Genomic DNA, 19,038 nt, shown 5'->3' on the forward strand with positions numbered 1-19,038 from the left:
AGGTCGTAGATTGCTTTTGCTTTTATGTACCAATTTTGGCTGATTTGTTTGGTTTTCCAAATAAATTTCAAATCAAATCCACGGTAATCACGCTCTCGAGTGTTGGTAAATTGGCTCTCGCTATATTCTCTTTTCAGTTTTCTGGCTAGAGTTGGTTTGGACCCCTCTTCAGGGATTAGTGAGCGGCCATTACACTCTCACTACATGAGGCTTGGTGTAGTTGATACACCGTGTGAGAGCTGTTGTGGTGCTGTAGGGATACTCCACGGGCTCGCAGTGTCGTCCTCTACACCGATTTAATCAGCCACAGCCACCAAAAAAAAAAAAAAAAAAAAACAGCAACAGCTCGGGCCTAGCGCCCCTCTCAATCCTCAGGCTTTCCTTCTTGCCCTCGCCGACCATGGCGATTGAATTGGCTGCACACCCTGGCATCGACCGCGGTTTTTCCCGCCAAACAGCGCCTACCCTGTCCCGGTTGACTCAGCACCGGTGTAAACATCTTCGGCGCCGCCTACAGCTCAGCCCTGACAGTGCCTACCATCGGCACCGACCTTGGAAGAGGTCCACTCGGCACCGACTGTCTCGGCATCGACAGCGCTTTTCTCGGCACCGATTGATTCGGCACCGGTGAACCTCTTCGAGGCCGTCTACAGAACGGCACCGTCCGCGGTACTCAGCGAATCTGCCCAGGCAGGATGAACATCGATCCTGCTCCAGGTGCCTAGGGCCAGAGCACGCGGCCAAGGCACTGGCAGGTTAGCTGGACTGCTCTCCATGTCGGATCTGTCGAGGAGAACAAAGAGATGGAGAGCAGCCCTATCCCCAGCAGAGTCTCTCTTCTCAAGTCATTGGAGAATGAGATCGGTGGTCCAAGATCCTCCACAGAGGTCGTCCAGGATCCCCTCTGCTGCAGTGACTAGGGAACTCTCCCGCACAACTGGGTCACCCTCCCCTTCCCCACCACCGGTACAGAGGTGCAGACACCTCTCAGGGGAGGCGAGATGGTCATCGCCAAGGCGGTACTACTCAAGGGGATGCTCACCGGTGGACAGCCAGTTGTCGTGTAGGCACCGCTCCTCTTCCCCAGGGGACAGGAGGTCGCCACGCAGGCACCGCTCCCCTTCCCCATGCAGGCGCAGACGTTCGCCATTGCAGTTTCCTCTAAGGCGCCCAAGCTTGGCCGCGCTGTGTTTCGCGGAGCTGGCAGAGACTGTAAGGGCGTCAGCAAACCATGCTGAAGATCCTATTAAAATCTCAGGGCAGGCTGCCCCCTACCACTGGGCAGCCCTAGCCCCCACAGTCTTGTTCCCAGTCCCCTCTGCCTAGAACCCCTAGCCAAGATGAGCTGTCCTTCACAGCTTCCAGGTCGGATGTATCAGACCGAGCCATCTCCGTCGGGCAGGCCACAGTGTGGAGCACCCTGCCGCCCTTGCTACACTTGTCCCAGAAGGAGGAGTTCCGGGCGCTAATGCAGCATGCAGCTGCAGCCACGGACGTCCCATGGCCGGCGGAACAGGAGGGAAAGGGGAACCGCTTCCTCCAGCAGAGAGGGCACCCACAGCACGCCCTCCCCTTATGCCAGGACTTCCTGGATTTGGTGCGCTCCTCCTGGGGCAACCCAGCGTCTGCACCCTCAGCCTCCAGAACAGCAGAGTCTCTGCTGCACACTGCAGGAGCCCAAGAAGCGAGCCTTGCTGGTGCAAGGTTCCACTTCCCCAAGGGGGATAAGGACCCAACCTGCCCATCAAAACCATGCAGAACAACGGACGCGATGCTGAAGAAGACTTACTCGTTGGCAGCGCTGTCCGTGCAAGCAGTGAATGTCATGGCCATACTGGTACTGTACCAGAGCGTTGGTGGAGAGGCTGTGGGGTATTCGGATCCTAAACTATCTGGACCACTGGTTGGTTTGCGTGCAGTCAAAAGCACACGCAAAGGCACAAAATAGGTCATAGATCATGTGGCGAAGTTAGGGCTGTCAGTACATCAACAGAAGAGCAACTTTGTACCGTCTCAGTCCACAGTGTTCCTGGGGATCAAACTGAACTCTGTGAGCATGCTTGCCTCACTGTCAGAAGACAGGATTCAGTCGTTGGAGACCACACTCTCCCTATTCAGAGAGGACACTCTCCTACAGGTCAAACTATATCAAAGGTTGTTGGGGCTGATGGCAGCTGCCTTGAGAATCCTTCCACTAGGGCTGCTGAGAATGCGCCCGCTTCAAGCCTGGGTGAATATGCTCAAGGTGCACCCGGTCCGAGATCGGTACTGGCTGGTGCGAGTGTCCAGACAATGCCGGAAGACACTGGAGTGGTGGCTCGGTCTCAGCAATCTGCGCCTCGGATCTTCCCTCGATGTGGACAACAAGGCAGCAGACCTCCTGTCCAGAGGAGTTCCAGACAGCTCGGAGTGGAGGCTGCATCCTCAAGTGGTGAAACAGATTTGGGAGAGGTTTTGACCAGCACGAGTCGACCTCTTTGCCACAGTCGAGTCCACTCATTGCCACCTATGGTTCTCCATGGAGAGAGACCGGGGACCCCCTGGGAGTAGACATGCTAGCTCACCCCTGTCCACAGGGGCTCGTGTATTCATTTCCTTCGCTACCATTAAAACCCCTGACACTAGAGAGGATCAGGGTGGAGAGAGCACAGGTTCTGCTGGTTGCACCCAGATGGCCGAGACGCCCCTGATTTGCTCTCCTCTCCGACATGCTGTCGGATCAGCTGTAGCAGCTCCCGCTGCTCAAGGACCTTCTGAGCCAAGCGGAGGGGCTATTATGGCACCCGAACCCAGCCCAGCTCCCACTCTGGGTCTGGCTGTTGAACGGAGCCGTCTATTCAGACGAGGTTTGCCAGATGCAATAGTAGAAACACTACTTGCCCGATTGAGACAATATTAACCTTCTTACAACACCTGTTTGATGCAGGAAAATTAGCGTGCACTTTGAAGGTATACCTGGCAGCAATATCAGCGTTCCATGACAAAATTGACTCTGTGTCCCCTGGGGCACATTTCCTGGCAGTGCAATTTCTTAAAAGGGCTCGGAGGCTTCATCCTTCCATGAAAATGCCACCTTATGGGTCCCCCATTTGAGCCCAGGGCGTCAGCAGAACTGCGCTCTGTTTCATTAAAAGTGGCATTTTTAATAGCCATTACCTCTGCCAGACGAGTAAGTGAGCTTCATGCATTGTCCATCGATGACACATGTATGACTTTCACTGGAAGTGACTCGCGGGTAACATTAAGAACAAATCCATCCTTTTTGCCAAAGGTGGTATCCTCATTCCATATTACCCAATCAGTGGTTTTGGATACTTTCAAACCTCCCCCGCACGAGTCAGAGGAGGACCATAGACAACATACGCTATGCCCAGTTCGGGCTCTGCGCTGTTATTTGAATAGGACTGCGTCCTGGAGACAGTCAAACTAGCTGTTTGTCTGCTACGGGTCCCGCTGTAGACGTCAGGCCCTATCGAAGCAACGTCTAGCGCACTGGGTGACAGATGTGATACGCTTTGCGTATGAACAGACAGACTCCCCCTTACCGGGGGACATTATGGCCCATTCTACCAGGGGCCAGGCAACTTTGTGTTCTTTCCTTCATGGCGTCTCCTTAGATGAGTCATGCAATGCTGCTACATGGACAGGTAGTCAGACATTTGTGCGTTTTTACCGCCTTGATGTTACAAACCGAACAAGACCCTCTCTGGGCTCTTTTTGCAGGTGGCATGCCCTTAAGCGTCATGTGGGCTCGCAGGGAACTGTACTGTCAGTAATGTGGAGCCACGACAGCTTTGGTACAGCTTACCCATTCGGTAATGGATGTTATTTGAATGGAAACGGAACATTAGGTTATTACCATAACCCTGGTTCCCTGAAAAGAGAATGACAACCATTACCCTTTGAGGTCGTGTCCCTAGCTGACCTCTGTTTTTGAAAAAAAATGGTGATGTGCTACTGTGAGGACATCCCTCTTTAACAGGAGGTGGGAGGGACTTCCCCCTTACAGCAGGGCCCTGATAGGGCAGCCTTTGTATATTTACTCAGAGATTGACGGTCAGAGAGGCTCTTCCCGTTAATGGTTGTTATTCTCTTTTCAGGGAACCAGGGTTATGGTAATAACCTAAAGTTATTAACTCAGTTATGTTAGTTATTGCATACTAACTGTATGTGTGTGTGTATTGCAACCACACTTACACAAGCGCAGTTGGTCCTCAGTGGATTATTGCGCAACTGGTTATGTCATTGTTTATCAGGCATTTCCTTGTGATATATATAGGTGCTTGATGAGCGAAGTTGATTTTGTAATATTGATGAATAGTTAATTCATAACAATGGTAAATAATGCATACATGTAATATACTTTTTTTATTTAATCAAAGTGCAGTTGTGTAATATTTTGTTGTAAGGAAAAAAAAATAGTATTTTTGTTTTTGCAATTTAAATAAAACAATATGGGGCCATTCGTATCCCCAAATGCCACAGTGCGACCGCAACTCGTTTTTCCACCAACACTCCAGGAAATGTCTCAGTAAATGACAAAGACGCATATACGACTCCTTAGACATGCGTAGAGTTTTAATTTAGTCATTTGGAGACCACTCAAGTCATTCCCACCAGCCTTCAGGTTGGAAGATACAAACGAAAATAAAGGCCTAATCCCACTGGTATGTATTTTACGTTCCTTATCTCAGGTGCTCCTTCTGTGGTAACTGCCAGCCAAGCAATGGGTACACAAAGGGAAAGCATTTGTTGTCATGCATAACCTGTCACCCAGACTTCAGCCCAGTATATCTCACCCGCGGGGTGCTGTCTACAGCCTATTACCAGTATCGACAACAGTAAAACGAGATGATTCCAAGAAACGCCTGGATGAGTATGGAAGTCATATTTTCCACTTTTGTAAAGTTTTGTATTATATTATTAACATCTATATCGTGAAAACAAGTTAAAATGTTAAATAAAACTGAACTAGAAGTTAAAAGTAAATAATGGATTGTACCGTTGTCTTCAATGTGAATTGTCGTAGTAGAATGTTGGATTTGTTCGCATCGTGACGTCACGGGAGTTAAAGAAGGCTCGAGAAAATCCAGATTTAATCGCTAAAGTATCTATTTTTTTAAATTGGAAGTTGAAAAAAGACACATCATATCGTATTTCTGTGATATCAAATGATAGGTTAGTGTGACCGTAGGGTTTGGTGTTTGAGTTCCCTTTAATAATTAATCACTGCTAATAATTAACAGTACTCCTGGATCCCTGCCTTTGGATCAGTCAGCCAGGCTGCTCTACCACATATCACATAGTGGCCTCAGTTCTCAAACTATTTACAAGTTACACACCCAAACCTGATTTAACGTGCAGTAGAAGGGATGAGTTTGACCTCACGCATTGAAATGATCTCAAGCATACATTCTATCAGTTACAGTAGACTTGAGAAGCAGACGTGTGTATGGAATGAAGCCATTCTCTCATTGGAAAACAACACAAAAGTCTCCCATTCTTTACTGTTTTACTCAGGTTTCTACATTATTACATTTTGTGCCATACACCTTTACCATTGTAAGTTTGTTAGAAATAGGTCAGCTTTCAATACGGGCATCCTCAAATACAAACGATCCCTGCCGTATTTATTTTAACCTCCAGTCCTGCACTTGAGATACCCCTGCTCTCATGTGCTAGTTGAAGTATTTCTGTAGATATATCTGTGTGTGTGTGTCTCAACAGCATCTACACGCACACACTCTGAAGTGATATTCTCATTGCAGTGGGGTTTGTTTCTGTTTACACTGACACCTACCCTGTCCTTTTTTCTTCTAGCTACTCCGACATTATAATTGAACGGGAGGTGCTGATGCAGAAGTACATCCACCTGGTGCAGATCGTGGAGACGGAGAAGATTGCAGCAAACCAACTGCGGCACCAGCTTGAGGACCAGGACACTGAGATCGAGAGGCTGAAAGTAGAGGTACAGGATTGCCTCATTGATTTACATTGTGAGATGCTTATACAGTACACATACATACAGAGGTACAGGATTGCCTCATTGATTTACATTGTGAGATGCTAATACAGTACACATACATACAGAGGTACAGGATTGCCTCATTGATTTACACTGTGAGATGCTTATACAGTACACATACATACAGAGGTACAGGATTGCCTCATTGATTTACACTGTGAGATGCTTATACAGTACACATACATACAGAGGTACAGGATTGCCTCATTGATTTACATTGTGAGATGCTTATACAGTACACATACATACAGAGGTACAGGATTGCCTCATTGATTTACACTGTGAGATGCTTATACAGTACATATACATACAGAGGTACAGGATTGCTACGTTGATCATTTGGCAGAATCATTTGGATCCTAAAACTTGACAAAGTTCTAAGATCAATCAGCTACTAAAAACCAGATGAGCATAGCCAAGCCAAAGTCAAAGCCAATTTTGTTGGCCTTTTTTTTATAGCTTCCCCACATTGTCTAGATGAAGACATTTCTGAATCAACAAAAACTCCTAAGTCTTTTTCATAAATACCTTCTCCAATTTCAGTATCTCCCATATGATATTTATAATGTACATTTTTATTTCCTGCGTGCAGTACCTTACACTTTTCTCTATTAAATGTCATTTGCCATGTGTCTGCCCAGTTCTGAATCTTGTCTAGATCATTTTGAATGACCTTTGCTGCTGCAACAGTGTTTGCCACTCCTCCTATTTTTGTGTTATCTGCGAATTTAACAAGTTTGCTTACTATACCAGAATCAAAATGTAGGTTAGGAATAGCAGAGGACCTAATACTGATCCCTGTGGTACTCCACTGGTTACCTTGCTCCGTTCTGAGGTTTCTCCTCTAATCAGTATTTTCTGTTTTCTACATGTTAACCACTCCCTTAGCAATGTTCATTTCTATTTCTCTCTTTTTTTTGACTCTTTCTGTGTACTTTGTTTTTGGTCTCTTTTTAATGCTCTGTAAAGTGCCTTTTTTCACTGAATATTTTTTTAAATTGATCTATTAAACCATTTTGGCAATTTAGTTTTACATTTAGATTTGTCTGCTTTAGGGATGTAATTGTTTTGCGCCTCTAGTACTACATTTATGAAGAACACCCACCCTTTTTCTGTGGTTGTTTTCTCTTATTTACTCCAATCTACTTCTGTTAGTCTCTGTTTCATACCTTCATAGTTTGCTTTTCTAAAATTGTAATTACTTTTGGGGTTTTAAAAAGCACTTCAAATGAGACCATGTTGTGGTCTGAGTTTGCTAGTGGTTCTTTGACCTCTGTTTTAGTTATTCTGTCTTCGTTATTTGAAAAGACTAAATCAAGGCATGCCTCCCCTCTAGTCGGTGCCTTGACAAATTGCGTTAGGAAGCAGTCAATTGTCATTTCCACCATTTCAATTTCATCCTTCATGCTACCCACCGGGTTTTCCCATTTTATATGGGGGAAGTTGAAATCCCCCATTAGTATGGCTTCTCCTTTGCTACACGCATTTCTAATGTCATTGTATAACAGATTATTTTGCTCACCATCTGAATCTGGCGGTCTATAGCATGCTCCTATTATTATGCCCTTGGAATTTTTGTCTGTTATTCTGACCTTTATTGATTCAGCTTTGTTTTCTTTGTCCAGGTTTAACACCTGGGCTTCAAGACTGTTTCTTATGTATAGCGCTACCCCTCCTCCTCTTCTGTCCTGCCTTTCTTTCCTATACAGTGTATACTGGTGGTTTAACTGGTATGTTCGGGTCTCTTTTCGTATGGCATATCAGTACCATGTGCCATTGTGGTCTCCTAATGGCTCTGCTTTTAGGGTTGTAAGAGTAATGCACTGTTATTATAATAGTGTTTTAATGGTATATGTTAACCTTTATTGTGAGATGTATCTTGTTCTGGCCAATCTGTGTTGATGTCTTCCCCACATTGTGTCCCCAGGCAGTGGTATATTAGAACTGGAGAGTAAGATAAACAGCCACAGACTGTGCAACAAGTTCCCCCTGAGCTTTCTGATTAAATAACTGCATCAGTTTTCCAGCTCAGAACAAGCTGCTTTGCACTAATCTACTATATTATGTGTCTTTTTGCAGTCATACTAACTGCTTACAGCCCAAAAAGTATTCCCTTCCGCTTGCTTTCTGCACTCTTTCATGCCTGTTTATTTGTCTATTTATTTGTTTTGGAGTGAATGCTCACAGGAAGGGTTGTGAATGCTATGTAGATGCGTGGGTCTCTTTTCAAGCCTTCTGTGTACAGTCCGCTATCCCCATGTACTGTATTAGTGTAGCATGGTTTTGATTATAGGTGTATATTCCTGGGGTTCGGGTGAGTGAGAGTCTGCTCTGGTTTTATTTGTTTGTGTTTTTATCTATCAGTGGCAGACTGTGGCTTTCAGGAAAACAACTTTAACGTAACGTAATTGTAAGCAATTAATCTGGCTTTTAATAAAAATATTACTGCATATTGCGCTGTGAGGCGAGAGTGTATTAAATGGAATGTCCAGACAGTAATTTATGTGTACAGAAATAAAATAATTTATTTTTATTATCTATACACAACAAAATAATTAAATAACAAAAGAAAACAAAATGGTGTGAGGGAAGGAGTGCAGGGGTGAAATCCAAAACAGACCGTGAGAACTCGTCTTTAATCGTCTTCGTGGTAAACCATACATAAACAAAAAAAGACAAAAGAAATGTTAGTGTTTTTTAAAAAATCCTGCTGCACCAAACTAGTATCTCCCTCCACCCGTTACTCCTCCTATTTTACTTTCGGACCAACCCCAAACACAGTAGTACGTTCCCTTTAGTATGTAATGTCCCGCCTCTGTAGTCAGTGGAACACCAATCCCCAACTGACAAGTGTCCTTATCCTTCACTTGACTCCAGTGGCTGGAATTTACATACTCGTACTTCCGCCCCTCACCAAGGTGCCGCCCCTCAAAAAGATGACTTTTGCCATGGTCACGAGATCTTGTTAAGGGAAGTCCCGAGTTGGTTTGATGCCATCTATTGTCGGGAGGCTGAATCACAGACCGAAATCCCTTTGACTCATCACATGCGCCTAATATTGCTTTTCATTTTATCCATCCAGAAGTTCCAGTAAACCCTGAATCAGTTCCAGTAAACTCTGAATCGGTTCCAGTAAACCCTGAATCAGTTCCAGTAAACCCCGAATCAGTTCCAGTAAACCCTCAATCGGTTCCAGTAAACCCTCAATCGGTTCTAGTAAACCCTGAATCGGTTCTAGTAACCCTGAATCGGTTCCAGTAAACCCTGAATCAGTTCCAGTAAACCCTGAACCGGTTCCAGTAAACCCTGAATGGGTTCCAGTAAACCCTGAATGGGTTCCAGTAAACCCTGAATCATTACATAATTCTTAAATGCAGTTTGTGTCTTCATGACTCCCCTCTTGAATAGCAGTGGTTTTCTGTTTATCTAGATAACCTCTTTTTGTGATGAGACTCAGTGAGGACATTCTTTATTCCAAGTAATCGTGAGTGTAACCCCTGTATATAAAGTGGTGTCTGTTTGTATTTAAATTACATTGATATTTAAAACACATCTCTAAAAAGAAGTAGAGTGCCATTTAGGAATTTAACAAGAATATCTAAGTACCATTAACAAGGTAACGTTCTGAAATTGAAATGTCTCTCTATAAAGAAAGATAAACATCCTAGGGCTAGATTCTCAAAGCTAGGAACTCTAAATTATCATTAACACAATTCTACAATGATAGAAACATGCACCTAATAAAGACACAACACCCCCAAAAAACTGATATTTATTGGAGGAGCTTGTGAGTAGTCTCAAGTCGTTTCCAGTTTGTTTTAGAATTGTGCTTGCTATTTTTTCCTTTCCTAATGACAATATGGAGTAAATGGCTTTGAGACTAGCCCCTACTGTAAAAAGCTATCTGGGTCCACCGTGGTTGTGGTTGGAATACCGCTTTCTGCGATCTATGGGTCCCATCACCCTTCCCTGACCTGTGAAAGCTGTCTCACCTCATAGGAGGGCAGCGAGATCCTGGGTCACACCTATCAAATAAATATTCTAGTGCTTACTGATGCTGTCACCTCGCTTATTGAATTATAAAGTTTGGAACCGACGAGCCCCCCCTTTGCTACCACCAATGGTGTTGGTGGTGATTAGACTTTATTCAAGGAGGTTGATTAAAGAAACCACGCGCCTTACTTGATTAATTTGAACACGCTTTCCTTATCCTTGGCCCAGATTTACATGTTATATACATTGTCAGCTGCTTATTTCAGCCAGTTAAAAATTCCATCTCATCCCTGATTTTAGTAAACTTTTGATCAGTTTATTGTGACCCCTTCTCTTTCCTTTCTTTTTCTTAGATCTCTACTATTGTTTTTCCAACTTCCAGATAGTCGGCTGCATGTTGAGTTTATGTACTGTTTTTAATAATGTCAAGTAAAATATGTTTTGTTTCCTAGATCATCGCTCTCAATAAAACAAAGGAACGGATGCGCCCCTACCAAGGAAACCAAGAAGAAGAAGATCCAGATATTAAGAAGATTAAAAAGGTCATGTGAACCAGCCTGCAGGCATTACTGAATCACATTACATGTGTGGAGTGTGTGATCAAGGACATTTTGTCCACATAAGTGACATGTGAAAGGGTGACTAAAGGTCAGGCAGGCAAGATCAGTGACTAATTCATTTGTTTAAGAGCAGGATTCCTCACTGTTATTGACAAAATAAACAACATACAAAAACCAATGAAATACTCTTAGGCAGAAAAAAACACTAAAGCCAGCAGGAAATAGTGCAGTTGTCTCTTGCTAGTTTTCCACACAAATTTGTTTATTTGAATTGTCTATTCCTCTGCTGTTGACTTTGCTTCCACATAATCCCCTAGTCTTCTTCCCCACTGCTCACTCTGCAGCTGACCTCCCTCTGCTCTTCTCAACCCCTGCAGGTCCAGAGCTTCATGAGAGGCTGGCTGTGCAGGAGGAAGTGGAAGACGATCGTCCAGGATTACATCTGTTCCCCCCACGCTGAGAGCATGAGAAAGAGGAACCAGATCGTCTTCAACATGGTGGAGGCGGAGACAGAGTATGTGCACCAGCTCTACATCCTGGTCAACTGCTTCCTGCGGCCCCTCCGAATGGCAGCCAGCTCCAAGAAGCCGCCCATCTGCCACGACGACGTCAGCAGCATCTTCCTCAACAGGTAAGACCAGAGAGAGGTCACACAGCGGCCTGAGGTGTGTTCAGTTGTTCTCAACAGAGGTAGATCCCAATCCCAATACTGTGAAGAATTATAACAGTAGGCTATGGAAATCAAATATCTACCAGGGTATGCGAGTCTCTTTAGTGAACCTCTGTCATTAAAAACATGTACAAGTTCCTCAACGGTCCAGTATTAAGGATTTAAACAGCCTGCTATCTGGATCTATCGCATTTCTGGTCAATTGAATACACGTCCCTGGTCCGGGCTGCATCTTCTGGCTTAAATAATATTGGTTGGCTCTCTTAAATTAGCAAAACAGTTTTAAGGTGTTTATGAGCACATTGGTCAATGTGCGTGATGGTGCTTAACCAAACCAGTTTCCAGAAGCTATCCAAGATGAGTGTGCCGGGTGACTCTATTACGCTGTACTAATGCTAATGCTTTTTTTTTTTTTAGTGAGACGATAATGTTTCTACATGAAATATTTCACCAAGGACTGAAGGCAAGGATCGCTAATTGGCCTACGTTAATTTTAGGTGAGTTTGTAAAAGGTGTGAGTGTGGACTGTAAAAAAAAAAAAAAAAATATATATATATATATATATATATATATATATATATATAATATATATATATATATATATATATATATATATATATATATATAATACATGTTAGGAGGCATTTCATTCAGGCTGCACAAAACAAGAGCTGAACTTTCCCACAGACAGATGCTCAATGGACATTACCCGTTAAGATACATAGCACATACACACAATGCACACCCACACTCTCCAGAATTCCCCATTGACATTAATGAGCTTCCCCATCACCTGATGTTTACATGCTACCCCCCTATCTGTCCCTTAGTGGTGGTCAGTATTGTCACTTTTTGGCTCTTGGTACACATGAGTCTGTCCTGGCCTGGCCACCCTGGCATTAACCCTTACATTAGGCACAATGGAACTGCGTGCACTGTATGTTTGCTGTGTGGACGAGGAATCTGTATGGGACATCAGGGAGAAGGGGAGTGGCTTTTGTGATTTGTGTTCTTTTATCAGTCAGTGAAGAGGTGTTGGTTTTTGGTTTTCACAACGTTTAAATAAACGTTCCAATAATGCTCTGAGCTGACTGAAAGCTGATGAAGAGCTGATACAAGGTTTCAGCTATAGTCCTTGTTTGTAAAATACTGCCACATGAAGGAGATATTGGCTGCCACATGAAGGAGATATTGGCAGCCACATGTTTTGGTGAGGTCAGAGCTTTTGTCAGCAGTTTGCTATGAATTAGACACCATGGGCTTTCACAAAGCATCTACTGTTTCTCTTCCTCATGATTAAAATATTATTACAGAGTGCTCAGGATCTTTTTAGCCAATAAGATCTTTTTAGCCTTCTGTATTCCGCAATGGAGAAACCTCATTCATGACATCAGCTGTGACGGTTTTAGTTTTTTACCGTGCTGTATTCTCCATATCAGCACGGTTGATGTCACTTCTTTAATAAATCGTACCTGAAGCACTTTTTCAAATTCAATTCAACTGCAGTCCATTCAAAACAGTGACATCACAATCGTCCGACTACTTCAGCCACTGAAAGGCATTCTGTCTTCATCAACCAGTGAAATTGACAAAGGACTAAAAAAAGGTTGGTACTGATTAGAAAACAAACACAGCTGGATTGTGTACCTGTATATTAATGGTAAAGCAGTATATCATACATTTAGAGGACTGCGTGCGCCTGTGTATGAGTTATATCAGCACTCGCAGCTCATAAACTGGCCTCTGCTTTCAGCTTCAGTCCGTTCACTTCTACTCGTGCCGATATTACCCACATACACATACTTTCGCCATCCTATAACCCTATATAATATAAATTCATTACAAATATTACTGTATTGTTTAATCAAAAATGGGCTTCACCCTTTACTGCCACGAGTGTTCCCGTACCTGTTTAATGCCTATTTCCTCAATGTCAAATATATTGGCCACTGGGCAGCAAAGGGTTAATGTTCTGGAGAAACGTCTATCAGCTCTGATCACTCCCTAATGCTGTTCATTGTATTTGGAGAAGTGTTTATGTTTCACTCATATACCTACTGAGTGTCTGAATTAAAATAGCTGCTTCAGTAGCCCACAGTTTCCAAGCTTGTGACATCTCAAGGGTTAAAATAAGTCCTGTAATTCCTATAATTCACAGTGTTGAACAACCAAGCAATCTAAGCTTGAAAGACAGGGGTTGCCATGGTTACACAGTGTTTTTGTTTCCCACATGGCAGGCAAAGAGATTGTGTAAAAAGCCTGATTACATTTTACAGTGCTGTTTCTTTTTCTTCAGCTGACCTGTTTGACATTTTACTGCCAATGTTGAATATCTACCAAGAGTTTGTGCGCAACCACCAGTATAGCCTGCAAGTCCTGGCCAACTGCAAGCAGAACCGAGACTTCGACAAGCTGCTGAAGCAGTACGAGACCAATGCTGCATGCGAGGGGAGGATGCTGGAGACCTTCCTCACCTACCCCATGTTCCAGGTAGCGCCCTTTGGCTCTGTGGTCGGTTTCCTGTCAGTAGTGCCCTTGTGTAAGGTGCCTAACAAAGCCTTGCACAGTGCTTTTAACAGGAAGAGGACGATGCCACTTTGTACTTTGTGTCGTCAGTGTTGTTCCCCTGTGTGGGGTGACTAATGAACAGTTGTTTTTACAGGAAAAAGACAAGGTCCCCCTGATTGTTCCAGTGTTGCTGCTGATAACATTGTAGGCAACAAACCCGTAGGATCTGCATTATAACCATCTGAAGCAGGGGTGTGGGCATTTTCTAGAATAAAACTATCTGCAACCCATTTATTTCCCTTTCCTATTGGGATAAATACAACATGAATACCTGAGGATCAATATGACATGAATACAAAACAGGCAAGATACAAGCATCTTGTACTAAAGTGTGTTTGTGTCAATGTGTTTGTAAACTAATTTGATTACCAGTGTGTGAATTCACAACTGCAACACTAACATACTCCAACGCTGGAGTTTGTTCAAGTTGAAAATGCAGAAGGTACCTTTCTGGGTAAGACTGACCCCAGTGGTATAAATTAGGTAATGCACACAGAAATTCTACCAGTCTTGTAACTGCTTGTGCAAGAGAGCCTGGCTCTAGTGTTAAGATATGGTGCTGTTGGGATCACTGAGAGTCTCAGCTGGTAAAAGCACAACCATGTGGTGTGCAGTATGAGTAATACAGTCAGGGGAGCATATGTTCACACCCTGGCTGGGGGATTCTCACCACCACGCTACTGGCCAGGAGCCCAGTGAACTCAAGTGGACATCAGCAGGGCTGGCTTTTGTCCTCCAGAAGCCGGTAGCTGTTCCTGGTTGTAAAGATGCAATAGTTTGTCACGGTGTCAGGACAGCCACTGACCTTTAGTTCTCCTGAGCTGTTGTGGGGGGAACTAAAAATAAAAAGATATGGTGCTGTCATGCTCAAGATGATGAGTTCTTGTCCAACCAAATCATTAGTTTGCTTTGCCTCACCTTGTCGATCTTTCCCAGAATCTACATAAGAACTGATGATGCCTCATGAAAATTAACCCGCACTGTCACCATTATGCAACATTACACAACAGTCCTTTCTAAAACTGTACACAAACCAACACTAAAGGTTATCCAGATAATACAGAATCAATCAAGTAACAATTGAATATAGGCGCATGGAAAGAGGTTTGTACATACTTCAATGTAATTAGGAAAAGTATGCATATCACAGGCCAGTACAAAGAGGGGTAATGTGTTTGATATCTAATCAGCGAGGAGCAGTAACACTTTTTTATGAGTATAAACAGGGTATCACATCTGCTCAGTCACAGTGAGACTTGCCTTTTTGTATTTTGAAGTGATCTGCTATCTGCTTCATATGGTGTATTCTCTAGATACCCCGGTACATTATCACTCTTCATGAGCTCCTCGCCCACACCCCACACGAGCACGTGGAGCGCAAGAGCTTGGAATTCGCCAAGTCCAAACTGGAGGACCTGTCCAGGTAAGATGCTGACAGTACTACAGATACCTCTTTTAAGATGTGTGTCTAGAAATGTGGACACACAGTTTTAAACTGTGTGTGTGTATGTGTGTGTGTATATATATATATATATATATATATATATATATATATATATATATATATATATATATATATATATATACATAGTAAAGCAACGACTTACAAAACACTGTAAGACCTACAGGATAAAAGTCTGAAAGAGAAAGCAAAGTGAAATAGAATGAGTAGAAGAGGAAAGAAACAGTGATTCAAAAAGCACTCTTTAACGTTACATTTTCATTTGTGTTTTAAACTGGATTTAAAAAGGGTGACAAAAGCTTGGCAGGAAAGTGAATTTTCAAATTGCCTTTCTTCACATGATTAGCCGATTGAATCTCATTGAAAGAGAAACCGTGAAGAAGCAGGAACTAACCCAATGCCAATGTGTCCTGTCCTCCCCCACCGAGTTCTGCCCTGAACTGAAATGCTGACCAATCATAAGAACATAAGAAAGTTTACAAACGAGAGGAGGCCATTCGGCCCATCTTGCTCGTTTGGTTGTTAGTAGCTTATTGATCCCAAAATCTCATCAAGCAGCTTCTTGAAGGACCCCAGGGTGTCAGCTTCAACAACATTACTGGGGAGTTTATTCCAGATCCTCATGATTCTCTTTGTAAAAAATTGCCTCCTATTTTCTGTTCTGAATGCCTTTTTGTCTAATCTCCATTTGTGACCCCTGGTCCTAGTTTCTTTTTTCAGGTCGAAAAAAGTCCCTTGGGTCGACATTGTCAATACCTTTTAGAATTTTGAATGCTTGAATCAGATTGCTGCGTAGTCGTCTTGGTTCAAGACCAAATAGATTAAATTCTTTTAGCCTGTCTGCATATGACATGCCTTTTAAACCCGGAATAATTCTGGTCGCTCTTCTTTGCACTCTTTCTAGAGCAGCAATATCGTTTTTGTAGCGAGGTGACCAGAACTGAACACAATATTCAAGATGAGGTCTTACTAATGCATTGTACAGTTTTAACATTACTTCCCTTAATTTAAATTCAACACTTTTCACAATGTATCCGAGCATTTTGTTGGCCTTTTTTTTTATAGCTTCCCCACATTGTCTAGATGAAGACATTTTCCTAGGTCTTTTTCATAGATTCCTTCTTTAATTTCAGTATCTCCCATATGATATTTATAATGCACATTTTTATTACCGGCGTGCAGTACCTTAGACTTTTCTCTATTAAATGTCATTTGCCATGTGTCTGCCCAGTTCTGAATCTTGTCTAGATCATTTTGAATGACCTTTGCTGCTGCAACAGTGTTTGCTGCTCCTCCTATTTTTGTGTCGTCTGAGAATTTAACAAGTTTGCTTACTATACCAGAATCTAAATCATTAATGTAGATTAGGAATAGCCGAGGACCTCACACTGATCCCTGTGGTACTCCGCTGGTTACCTCACTCCAGCTGCTTTTATACAGGTGTTGGCCAGGTTCAATTGTGAATCAATTTACCAATTTAACCTGGCCACATTCCTCACATGTATTTCTTAAGAGATGGGGAGGTCAACAGGATATAGAGCAATGCATTATGAATGGAAACACATTGAAGTTTGATATTATTGTAGTATGCAACAAAGTCATCCATGTAACTTGCTTTGGACACCTAGTGCCTGGGATGTGAGCCTCTCTTATGTTTTTGAAGGGTAATGCACGATGAAGTGAGTGACACTGAGAACATCCGCAAGAACCTTGCCATCGAGAGGATGATCGTGGAGGGCTGTGATATACTGCTAGACACCAGCCAAACGTTTGTACGGCAAGGTCAGTTCATACTGTACTGTGCATGCAAACCCTGCTGAAGAAGTAAGAGACTGGCTGGAGATACGATTGGAAGGGGCTCATTAAACCTCTCCAGCATGTCAGTGCCCCTGAGTCCTGGTATATGGTACACAATAATGTATTATAGTTGTACCATGACTGCATTGCATTGCGTAATGCATCGGTATTGCTGAGGGCCATGGATTGGTATTGCTTTGTGTTTGTGTTCCTTAGTGGTTTGTTATCAGCAGTACCATGGTTGTCCTACTCAGATTAGCATGGCTTTGACTTGTTCTCCTGTGGTTACAACGTTTCAAAATTATCACGGTTTCCACTGTGGCATATTAAAGTGTTTATCAGAAGAAGGTTAAGAATGACTATAGGACAACTACTAAAGGTGTCCTATAGAGAAATGAATATGCTGCTATATATAGGTTGACCACGGCCTTGCCACAGTGTGACATAGACTCCCCAAGGTTCTCTTGAAAGATAATAATCCATTCAGTCATTAATATTTCACACAACTGTTTTAGAGAGGTAGGCAGGGGATCGTGATGACAAACAACTCTGACGCAGAGGATGAGTCTCTTATTGATTTATGCAACAATATACAACATAACATTCTTATAAAAATGATTTCCTACTTGTATTGCCATGCAGTGCTATTGTTTCAATTGTAATCTGTGACTGTTAATAGTATAATGAACATACATGCTTATGGATTGAATATATATAGCTTTGGCCCATTGAATGAACTCATTTTACTTCATAAAGCTGAATGAAACCTGCTGAATAATGCTACGTTAACATATTGAAATTATCTACATACTGTACTGCTATTATGGCTTCTAATAGACTTTTGGAATATCATTTTGTTGTTAATTTGATTAGGTGATGTTAAATAAAATATCTAAATGAGGTTCATAAAGTTGTAAACTTCATAAACTGCATCGCCACTAACAGTATAAGGATCCCTAAACTCGAGTGTATTTCTGTGGTGAAGGTTCTCTCATCCAGCTCCCCTCGGTGGAGAGAGGCAAGCTCAGCAAGGTGCGGCTGGGCTCCCTGTCCCTGTCCCTGAAGAAGGAAGGGGAGAGGCAGTGCTTTCTGTTCACAAAGCACTGCTTGATTTGCACCAGGAGTTCAGGGGGAAAGCTGCACCTGCTTAAGGTAGGCCATGGGGGCCAGCTTTACACAATCTCTCAGTGACATAGTGCGCTGAACACGTGTCTAACACACACGACAATAAAGTGGTGGAACATGAAGCAGCACGTTCGGCTTGATTCTCAAAGCTGTTTACTCAAAGTTTAAGACTCATTACAAGCCCACAAATTAAATTAGTTTTTTTGGTTGAGGTGTTCTTTGGGTTGCTTTTAATCTTTCTGAAGACAATTCAAAGTCAGTAGCTCTGAGAATCTAGCACATTGTCTTCTGCCTTGACTACCTCAAAGCTCATGACTGCCCAGAGGGACCTCAATTTCATACGATTCTGAAGAAAAGAAACCCCACCTGTGAATATTATTGGTAAAATATCAAATGTAAAACTAAGCTGATAGTTTTCTTCAACAATATGTATATAAGCAAATAATAATAATAATAATAATAATAATAATAATAATAATAATAATAATAATAATAATAAAACAAGTAAGTATACTTAGCATGTTGGCATAAATGTACTTAACTAATTAGCATAACTCATTTACAGACCTGTGCCTCGTTATAAACATTCAATTCTTCTGCTTGTTCTTCCTTTCTGTCTTACGACTCTTATACTCTTGTCCATTCAGTACCATCAGCCAATCAGCTCCCAGCTCTAGCGGGCTTCTATCAGACGGTAGCTGCCTGCTGCTACGTCACAAAATCAACTGTGACTTAAATTTAAAATCAATCCGCTCGGTCAGCTACCACGAGGTAGAGCCTTCATCAAAGGGCACTATCGCTTAATTAGATTAAAAGCAAGTCACACACAAAGATTGGG

The 19,038-nt window shown here is 42.8% G+C and overlaps 1 protein-coding gene across 5 annotated transcripts in view; it reads left to right on the top strand.

Annotated features, from left to right (window-relative positions):
* LOC121312786 (ras-specific guanine nucleotide-releasing factor 2-like) overlaps positions 1 to 19,038 on the top strand; it is a 90,596-nt gene that overhangs the window by 35,507 nt on the left and 36,051 nt on the right. For all 5 annotated transcript variants that reach the window (XM_041244548.1, XM_041244556.1, XM_041244575.1 and 2 more), the window contains exons 3-10: positions 5,821 to 5,968; positions 10,471 to 10,560; positions 10,956 to 11,209; positions 11,666 to 11,745; positions 13,545 to 13,738; positions 15,130 to 15,239; positions 16,942 to 17,060; positions 18,061 to 18,227. In XM_041244548.1, coding sequence (XP_041100482.1) covers positions 5,821 to 5,968; positions 10,471 to 10,560; positions 10,956 to 11,209; positions 11,666 to 11,745; positions 13,545 to 13,738; positions 15,130 to 15,239; positions 16,942 to 17,060; positions 18,061 to 18,227 — 1,162 coding nt within the window. The remainder of the gene's footprint in view (positions 1 to 5,820; positions 5,969 to 10,470; positions 10,561 to 10,955; positions 11,210 to 11,665; positions 11,746 to 13,544; positions 13,739 to 15,129; positions 15,240 to 16,941; positions 17,061 to 18,060; positions 18,228 to 19,038) is intronic.

The sequence above is a fragment of the Polyodon spathula genome, chromosome 1 (genome assembly GCF_017654505.1).
Source record: "Polyodon spathula isolate WHYD16114869_AA chromosome 1, ASM1765450v1, whole genome shotgun sequence".
In the NCBI taxonomy this organism is placed as follows: domain Eukaryota; kingdom Metazoa; phylum Chordata; class Actinopteri; order Acipenseriformes; family Polyodontidae; genus Polyodon; species Polyodon spathula.